This window comes from Fistularia commersonii, chromosome 36 (genome assembly GCF_037954325.1).
Source record: "Fistularia commersonii isolate RoL2024-O1a breed Wild chromosome 36, RoL_Fcom_v1.0, whole genome shotgun sequence".
NCBI classification, from domain to species: domain Eukaryota; kingdom Metazoa; phylum Chordata; class Actinopteri; order Syngnathiformes; family Fistulariidae; genus Fistularia; species Fistularia commersonii.
The window spans coordinates 7,821,179-7,831,237 of record NC_141319.1 but is presented as its reverse complement, the minus strand read 5'-3'; the positions used below and the strand labels follow the sequence as shown (position 1 = coordinate 7,831,237).

The window sequence follows — 10,059 nt, the reverse complement described above, 5'->3', positions numbered from 1 at the left end:
TCAGGATCGATCGATGACGCGGCGGATCGATCGCGACGTCACGACCGTCAAAAGGGCGCGGAAACAAAGTTTGACCGTCAGATCCAAACCTCGCCGGCCGTCTGCGCCTGCGCACTAGGAGGGGCGCGTGAGGAGCGCCATCTTCCGTCCGGACGAAGGACAGCAGCTGCGAGGAGATCAGATGGAGGTCTGATGGAGGTCTGATGGAGATCAGATGGAGGTCTGATGGAGGTCTGATGGAGATCAGATGGAGGTCTGATGGAGGTCTGATGGAGGTCTGATGGAGGTCTGATGGAGATCTGATGGAGGTCTGATGGAGATCTGATGGAGGTCAGATGGAGATCTGATGGAGATCTGATGGAGATCTGATGGAGGTCTGATGGAGGTCTGATGGAGATCAGATGGAGGTCTGATGGAGGTCTGATGGAGGTCTGATGGAGGTCAGATTGAGATCTGAAGCCACAAATCATCTGGAGATCTGACTCCAGGGTGGAGGTCCAGCAGTCAGGACGCCACCTTCCTTTTCTCCATCCTTCCTCAAGGAGGAACGCTCAGAACCAAAGCTCTGGTCCAGCCTGTGGACAGCCTGTGGAGCAGAAGATGTGTCTCACACACACACTCAGACACACACACACACACACACACACACACACACACACCAGTGTTGTGTGTCCCAGAGCTCCAGCAGGTGAACTTGCAGACCAGCAGATGATGTTCTGCCTCCTTGTCTTGACAATATAAAACCTGGATGAAGCTCCTGGACCAGAAGAAGTCCAGCCTGGAGCTCCTGGAGCAGCCGAGGTCAGAGAAGGAGGTGGTGGAGCGTCCGGTGGAGAAGGAGCGTGCACGGAGCCGACGACCTTCTGGGTCCTACATGAACCTGGGCTCCGGGCGTCATGACGACGGGTTTGAGGGACACATGTTGTTCCAGAAGAACCTCGGGGCGACCCGGTTCTTCTCCAGGCGAGGAGCCGTCCTTCTGCTGCACCGAACCCGGACCTCCTGCAGGGGGGGCAGGAGAGCCGTGCAGAGCCGCCGCCGTTTCCATGGAGACGGAGCTGATCATTATGGTCTGTCGGTGTCTGTGGAGCCTGCAGGCTCAGGATCTCCTCATCACACTGGGAGGAGGTGGAGGAGGTGGAGGAGGTGGAGGTCTGGGTGAGACCTTCTCCTGCGGACGACAAGCAGCCGCTGTTTGAACAAACAGCCGAGGATTCTGATTGGCTGTCGAGGCGGCCGACGGACAGGCTGTCTGAGGAGAAGACAGCTGGACGACAGGGACCTCCAGCTCCGAGTCCTCCACCTCCACCTCCACCTTCACCTCCACCTCCACCTCCACCTTCACCTCCAGCTGCTGCCGTTGGTGCCTCCACGATGTTCTCGTCTCCAGGTTGGAGTGGCTGAAGAAGGTTGACCCAGTTGTGCGGTTCCTCCGTCACGTTCCTCCGTCACGTTCCTGACATCACGCTGACGTCGGCCCGTCTGAGGTCCACCAGGAGCTCCGCCAGAAGGTCTCGCCGTGTGTCATTGATGATCAGCATCAAGCCGCACCTCCGTCCCGCCGAGGTCCTTCAGGACGGGCGGGGGTTCCTCAGGAACGTGAGCCTCCTCCAGGGGATCAACATCTGCATCTGCTCAGAGGCTTCCAAGCACTCACGGTTCTTCTTGTGGTTCTCCTGCTGGTTCTTCTGGCCAGATGGATTCAAAGTGTCATAGAAAACAAGAAGAGTGAAGGAAACATAGCGAGAACATCAGGAGGTCAGAAGGTTGAAGTCTTGGAGATGGAACACTGTGGAGAACGCTGACCACTTCATGTTCTCCAGGTCCTCCATCTTCCTCCGCACTCAGCAGGTCCACAGAAGGTTCTGGCAGGGCGGGTGATTGACAGCTGACCCGTCAGGTTTAGCCCCGCCTCTCATCCCAGCGACTCCTGGGATTGGCCGGAACCCGTCGGACCGGCGGGGGCGAAGACGAATGAATGAGACGCAGGACGGCGCTGGTCCTCAGGTTCTTCTGGAGCGTCCAGGGAAACATCTGACCCTCCTGTCTCTAACCACAGACGTGGAGCTCCCAGAAGGTCTGGAGACCTCCTGCAGGGGAGCCTCCGCCGTGACCTCACGTGACCTGCTGATCATGAGAAGATCATGAGAAGATCATGAGAAGATCATGAGACGATCATGAGAAGATGGAGTGGTTGCTCCTCCGGCAGCAGGGCGGCGGCGGCCTGTCAGCTCCCGTCACGTCCAGATGCTGTTCGGTCATCTGGACAGGAGGAGGTGGATCTTCTCCGGACGCGAGCCGTCTCTTCAAGGAAGCGTCCCGACCCCATGGTGTCCCTGAAGGCCAGGGAGAAGATCTGCTCCTCCTCTGGCGCAGCATCTTCAGGTGCCTTGAAGGAGGCGTTTGGATGGACGGATCACGACCCGGGACCCCCTGGTCCTCCTCTGACCTTCTGGGCCGAAGGTTCTTCAGGTTCTCCGGACGGTCGGATGATTGACAGGCGAGCGGCCGGGTGAAGCCCCGCCCCTCGGCCCACTGGGCTGGGACTGGCTCCGCCTCCAACCTCCTTCCTCCCCGGAGCAGGACAAACATCTCGCTGGTGTTGATGGATCCAGACGAGGTGAGACGGACAAAAGGAGGTCACAGAAGGACGGCGTCAGCAGACTGCCAGTCCACACACACACACACACACACACACACACACACACACACACACACACGGCAGGCGCCACCATCTCCTACCACCACATCTCTCTGGTTCCTGAGACATAGCAGACCTCCATCTCTGGACCTTCTCACCTGCCCTCCAGTGTTTGCTGAGGATGGAGGTGCAGGACCAACCCCAGGAGATGAGCAGGCCGTGGACAGATGGACAGGGTTTGTCAGGAGCCCTCCGAGGTCCAGAAGATCTCTGCTGCTCCCTGAGGACGTCTGCGAAGGACCACCTGTCTCTGAGGACCAAGAAGACCTTCATCAGGAGCTGCTGTGAAGGTGAGGTCATGTTTGAGTCACCAGCTTCAAGCGAGATGTTTGGACGCTCCTGAGGTTCCTCAGCCTGAACAGAAAGCGTGAGACTCCACCTGACCAGCAACCTCCTGGAGCTGCTGCCGCCCGGCGCCCTGGAGGACCTGGACCTGCTGGACCTGCTGGACCTGCTGGTCCTCGGCGGGAACCGTCCGCGGACGCTGGACGGGCCTCCTGGCCTGGATGCCCGGTGAGAAGACGTCCAGGAGATGTCTCCTCTGCAGAGATGTGACCCCGGCTCTCATCGTCTCCCCTTTCTTCTAGAGCTGAAGATGCTGCGTCTCCATGGCAACCCCTGGACCTGCGCCGCCCCCCCGCCCGGGGCGCCCCCAGGTGTGAAGGACCTCCAGAGCTTCACAGGAGGAGCCTGGCTGGCCTGCAGGAGGACCTGCTGCTCTGCAGGGCCTGAAGACCAGGACCAGACCATCTGCTCGGGGTTCCGTCACGTCTGGCCATCAGACGTCTGGGAGAAGAGGACATGATGTTCCCATCACTGACCTTCTCATTAAAAGTGATTAGAAAGTGTGTGTGTGTGTGTGTGTGTGTGTGTGTGTGTGTGTGTGTGTGTGTGTGTGTGAGCTCCGGTTCCTCCAGCGGGGGGGCAGTGGCAGGTTCGTCTTCAGAAGTCCATCTCGGCCGCTTTGTTCTCCTCAAAGTTCTCCTCGACCTTGAAAGGTGGAGCCACGGAGGAGAAGCAGGACCAGAAGGTGAGCCGGGGTTAGCATGGACCTGCTAGCCTGCTGAGCACCTGCACGTCCTGAAGAACCGGGAACCTTCTGAGCAGATGAAGATCCCCGCCGGTGCTGAGGAACCCGGGCAGCAAACCGCCGGTGTTGAAGAACAACCACCGTGTAGATGTTCTCCAAAGAAGTTCCTCCAGAACTTCATTGTCCTTGATGCGCAGACGTGGATGTTCTGCATGCGCTGAGGCGGTGGACCTCCTCCCGGGCCGTGTGACGGTGATGGATCACTGTGTGGAGGTGGACAGATGGAGGGAACGAGCAGGAGGAGGAGGAGGAGGAGGTCATCTTCTGTCCTCCTCCCAGCAGGATGTTCTCAGACACGTTCTCACAATTGAATTATTCAGCCGGAGTTGGAGGTTTTTCCAGAGGTTCTTCTGGACGACAGCCTGATCAGAACATCTGGGGGTAGTCTCCAAACCACACCTGCTCCTCAGGAAACCTTCAAGAGCTTCAGCCCGAAATTCATCTAAAAGAGGTCGTGTTCTGGAGAAGGTCCTCCGGACTCTGGCCTCGGTCCCTGGACCAGCGGGTCACCTGGCCTCCATCACAGAGGGTCCGTGTGGTCTCCAGTGAAGGAGGGTTCACCTCCAGACCTCCTCCATCTCCCTGGAGGCCACAGTGTCACATCAAACACCACCTGGTGCTCAGAGGAGCAGCTGGAGGACCTCCTGGGAGGAGGACCTTCAGACCCGCCCCAGAAAAAGAGCCTCTTTTCCTGGAAAACCTGGATCCACCAGGACCTGCTGACCAAGCATCTCCAGGTCCTTTAATCCAGCCTGATTGGTTCCTCTGGGAGGTCCTGCCGGAAGGGGTGGAGATGTCGGGGGTCACGTGGTTCTCTCCACAGGAACCTGCACGGCCTGAATCTCCTGGCCTGGTTTCTTCTCCATTAACCAGGACAGTGCGCTTCTCTTCCTGGCGGAGGTGAAGGTCTTCAGAAGGTGGGGGCTATCTGCTGCGGCAGGAGATGGAGGAGGGGCGGAACAAGTCCACAAGAACGCCAGAGGCGAGAAGGTCGATGGAGGAAGACGCTGCCGCTGTCCTTCCTCTCCTTCACCTCCTTCTGAGGGGAACATGTTCTGAGGTGGACCCGCCAACCACTGCAGATCCACTCGCTGGATCGATGACTCCTTGGAGGAGTTTGTACCTGACCGGGGTTCCGGTCTTCTTCGTGGTCCTGATCGATGACGGAAGGAGGTCTCGCCGACGCTGAAGCTTCACGGGTGGAAACACCTGCAAGCGTAGCCTCGTTAGAGGAGACGTCCTCGGCCCCCGAGAAGGAACCCAGACGGGACTCGGAGGTTGGAGGCCCACGGAGAACATCTCACCTCACCTCCATGTGAGATGTAGCACTCGGATCTCCACGCTTGGATGAAGAACCAGGACTGCGGCGCTGCGGTTTTAGCACCTTCCTGCCGTCCAGGAGCTCACGGCGCCCCCTGGAGGCAGAACATCTGCTGGAACCTGGACCCGTTCTGACCACCAGGAGGCAGAAGATCCAACGTTAGAACATCCATTCAAGGCGTGCGAATGGTCCTCGTCTGACCCGAGAAGGTTTTCTGTGGTGAACCTCCTGGGACGGGGTCTCCAGCGTGGAGGCTGGAGATAATGACTCCCAGCTCCGCTCCTGGTCTCCTGACCTGCTGCCGTCAGCAGCTTCTGCTGGTGTTTGATCTCGGTGGAGCCGTGGAGGCTCATTATCTCCGTCTGCTCTGCCTTCACCTGCCCACTCCTTCTCCAGAACCCTTTGAAGCCCTTCAGGGGTGGTGGGTTCTGGTCCCAGCTGGGGTGGACTAAAGCTCACAGACTGACCTCATGGAGTTTGGAGAGATCTTCTCCTGTCGGGCCAGAAACTCTTCTCAGAAGTGCAGTGGAACCTGTGGCAGGAGCCCTGTGGCCCCGGAGAACCTGAGGAGGAGGAGGCTTGGTCCCTCAGCTCAGGGCTCCAGGCACTGGCCTTGGAAGCTGCAGACAACAACCTGCTGTCCACCATGAGCCCGGCGGCGCTCGCCGGCCCGCAGGTAACTCGGGAGCTTCTCGAGGTTCCGAGGTCCACCTTGATGGAGAAGAAGCTCAGAAGCTCCCTCCTTGTCTGAGGAGATCAGACCAGTGTACTTTTACTCAACCCATGGGCTCTGCTGTGGAGATCCAGGTACCTTTCAGAGGTCCTTTGAAACTCCTTCAGAGTCCTCACCCTCACGTCATTGGACAAGGGTCCAGGTGTCCAGGGTCCAGGGTTCTCTCCATGTTCTCGGGCTCAGCAGGTTCCTTGATGACCCTGAGCTGCCTGCAGGTGTGAAGGTTGCAAGAAACCCCCTCTGGCTGAGCGTGGCCTGTGATTGGCCGTCCAGATAAGCAGCTCAGGAGGCGGAGTCGATCAGGTCACCCGATCAGACGGATCAATACTTGCCGGGAAAAAGAGCATCTGAGATGATGTGACTCCACGGGCAGTGTTCCCGTGGTCCTCCCAGGAGTCCTCCGGAGCTGGTCCCTCCTCCCTTCTTCTCCTCTCCAGTCTGAGGTCCACCGCCCGGATCAGGGCAGCAGACCAGGACCGTCGGGATCTTCACTCCGAACCGTCGGGTTCTTCACTCCGAACCGTCGGGTTCTTCACTCCGGACCGTCGGGTTCTTCACTCCGGACCGTCGGGATCTTCACTCCGGACCGTCGGGATCTTCATTCCGAACCGTCGGGATCTTCACTCCGGACCGTCGGGATCTTCACTCCGAACCGTCGGGTTCTTCACTCCGGCCGCCAAGGATTGGATCCATCGAGCCACTGGATCAACGAATGTTGGAGCTCAAACAGGAGGTTCTTTCATTGCTGGAGCTACTTGAGATTTTCCCGATCTGAAGGACTCAGATGTCTCCGATTTACTCTTGGCTCTGGACACGCCGACCCACGACCGAGCTGCACCTGAAGCTACCAGAGAAACATCTGTTTGCAAACGTCAGAACCTTCAAAACCGAGCGGCTTTTATTTCCAAAAGTCAGCCAACGTTCAGACGAATGTCGGACGAGTCGGATACTTTAATGAACGTGTTTGTCTTTACATGTCTGGCCTCTTGTGGTGATCAAATCTGAAAGTCAATGTGCTCCTCAGACAAACACCTTCCCAGCCCTGGTCCAGAGGGTTCCTGAGGAACCTTCTCACCCTCCTCACGTTCCCTCAGACGCCTCATAGCTTCTCGGCACACGGTTCTTCTGGATCAGCCTGTAGAGGAACATGTTCTGAACATGAACGCTGGAGGGGGTGAATGAGTGAACCAAGAAATGAATGGATGAATAAATGAGTGAATGAATGGATGAATGAATGAGTGAATGAATGAGTGAATGAATGGATGAATGAATGAGTGAATAAATGAGTGAATGAATGAGTGAATGAGTGAATGAATGAATGAGTGAATGAATGAATGGATGAATAAATGAGTGAATGAGTGAATGAATGGATGAGTGAATGAGCTCCTCAGCATCCAGGGTTCTTCTCTGTGATGAGAAGGTCCTGGTCCTCAGCCTGAGGTCTGGACATGGAGAAGCAAACATCTACAGCGGTCCTGAAGCCCCTCCTGGCAGAACCTCCGGGCGCCCAATCAAACACATCAAACGGACTGCTGGCAGCGAGAGTGTGTGTGTGTGTGTGTGTGTGCGCGTGTGTGTGTGTGTGCATGCAAATGTGTCTTTGTATGTGTGTGTGTGTGTATGCATGTGTGTGTGTCCCTTTGTCTTTGTTTGCATGTCTTTGTGTGTGTGTGTGTGTGTGTGTGTGTGTGTGCCTCCATTCTGCCCCTCCCCCCCGCGGGGGAGGTAACCAATCCCCAGGATCTGAGCGCGCTCAGTAGCCGCGCTCTTTTCTTGTAATGTTCTCCGTATGTTCTCGCCGTCTCCTGCTCTCCTGGCTCTTCTGCCTCTCGGCTGTTTCAGCTCCTCCTTCTCGCCAGACTGGAAACATTCTGCTGGAATAAAGAGGATCATGATTTCCCTGTGAGGAACCCAGGAGCTCCTCTGCTCCACAGCTTCTGAGCTTCAGGCCTCCTGTGGTCCAGAGCTCCACTCGCAGCAGTTGGAGAACCACCGGTTCCAAGGCCAGCAGCAAACCCACAGAGAACAGAACATGGAGAGAAGCACCTGATCAGAACCTGGCTGGCCGGTGATGAGGAGCTACGGGCTGAGAACCTTCAGGAGCAGAGAACCCAGGGTTCCACCTTCTGCAAGCACAGTGGAGAGGAGACACCAGAACCTCTGTGGATCAGACAGAAGACTTTTGTTTTCCCTCCAGAGCCTTTTTATCAGGAGACTCTGGAGCACCGTGACCACACCAGAAGGACCTGTGATGGAACCTGGAGGAACCTGGAGGAACCTGGAGGAACCTGGAGGAACCTGACCTTCCCAGCAGCAGTGATAGAACCCTGAGACAGAGGAGAGGAGATTGTCCTGCACATCTGACAGTCTTCTGACTGACCACACACACACACACACACACACACACACACACACACACACACACACACACACACACACACACACACACACGCACGCTCGTGCTCACGTGCACGCCTGCTAATCTCCTGAGCTGCCAGCAGTCATTGACCTGCAGGGCTGCTGCTCTGCTCCGTCCCTCCATCGTCTCCTCAGAACCTCCAGGAGGTTCACGCAGCTTCTCTGGAGGGTCTCCACGGCAGGGACGACCTCCTCCTCCTTCTGGCCCGGAGCTTCTTTCCACCAGAACCGGCCGCTGAAGTATCTGGTGAAGCGTCCGGAGATGGACGCATCTCCTCAGAAGGTTTCTTCTTACCGCAGGTGTCTCTGGAGACCAGAAGTGGAGCGGACGAGAAGCTCCGTTAGATTTCTTCATTAGCTTCTGGCGGCGCTCCTGCTGGAGCGGCTCCGTCACGTCCGGCAGATGGAAGATCTCCTCCTGGGAGGACCGCCCCGGGTCAGGAGGACCATTATCTCCTGGCAGGAAAGGCCACGTTCTCGCCGCTGTGCTTCAGGGAGAACGTACGGCCAGATGCCTCCAGATGAGCCTGCGGAGGAAACATGGGAAGCATCTTAAATGTGTGTGTGTGTGTGTGTGTGTGGACACAGGAAATGGTGATGCTGGTGTTGAAGGTCCTACGCTTCCCAGCATGCGGCAGCTTGGAGGCGATGACATCACAGGAAGTGGAGCTCCTGCCGCAGGCGCCATTTTGGGTCCCTTTCAAAGGTCACTCTTCCATCCGTCCTGCCAGGATCGGAGAAGGAGGAACTCCATGATCCTCCTGATCTTCTGACGCCGGCCTGGTCCAGGAGGAACATCTCCGATAGCTCGGCGCCGGCGTTCCCGAAGGCGGCGTTCCAGCGGCTCGCCGGAGAAGCTCAGACCGTCTGCTTTTGGAGGAAAGAGCTCGCAGATCAGCCTTCACACGGCCCGTAACCTAGCAACAGAGTTCTCTGGACTGCATTCCAGCAGGAGGCAGCGTCTCCTCCACCCGACCTCCTGCATCACACACACTTTGAAGGCTGATGCCTTCCACACACATCACAGGGAGCTTTAGCGACACGCGAGCACACACACACACACACACACACACACACACACACACACACACACACACACACACACACACACACACAGACACACACACACAGACACACACACGCTGCATCCATTGGAGTTACGACGTTGAATTTCCTGCGTAACATTGTGTGTTTGCTAACACAAATGCTAACGGAAATGCTAACAGAGAATCCAGCAATGATGCTAGCAGGCAGCAGCATGTGTTAGAAGATAGATAAGATAAGATAAGAACAACTTTATTTATCCCGAAGGAAATTGTTGTGCCAGAGTTTCAAGTAAAACATAACAATAATAGATAATAGTAGGAAGGAGGAAGAATAAGAAATACAATAAAATAGAAAGTGTCAAAGTTAAGGCTATCAAGTGTTTTAAGGTCTAAAGATGATGAGTAAGTTGTGAAAGAAAAGTTCAAAACTCAATAGTCATTGAACTGACTCATGATTCCCTACAGAGAAGTGTGTTCGACCGGTGCAGGACATGTATGCTGTGAGGCTGTGGAGCCGTGGGTTGAAGGAGTGACAGAGAAGTTCATGGAGGTGGGACTTCATCAGGGATCAGCTCTGAGCCCCTTCTTGTTTGCAGTGGTGATGGACAGGCTGACAGATGAGGTTAGAAGGAACCTCCATGGACCATGATGTTTGCAGATGACATTGTGATCTGCAGTGACAGCAGAGAACAGGTGGAGGTGGAGGAATGCTCTGGAAAGGAGAGGAATGAAGGTAAGTCGCAGACCAAA

General features: G+C 56.3%; 1 protein-coding gene and 1 long non-coding RNA gene across 2 annotated transcripts; both read left to right on the top strand.

Annotated features, from left to right (window-relative positions):
* Window positions 1–1,377: 1,377 nt before the first annotated feature.
* Window positions 1,378–3,549, top strand: LOC147213600 (uncharacterized). The gene is made up of 4 exons (XM_086143267.1): window positions 1,378–2,620; window positions 2,811–2,991; window positions 3,064–3,214; window positions 3,289–3,549. Exons 1-4 carry the CDS (start codon window positions 2,606–2,608, stop codon window positions 3,431–3,433), a joined length of 492 nt encoding a protein of 163 aa, XP_085999393.1. The 5' UTR covers window positions 1,378–2,605; the 3' UTR covers window positions 3,434–3,549.
* A 4,707-nt stretch (window positions 3,550–8,256) lies between these two features.
* LOC147213599 (uncharacterized) lies at window positions 8,257–9,672 on the top strand. The gene is made up of 2 exons (XR_015104515.1): window positions 8,257–8,764; window positions 8,852–9,672. It is a non-coding gene; the product is annotated as an uncharacterized LOC147213599 (long non-coding RNA).
* Window positions 9,673–10,059: the final 387 nt, after the last annotated feature.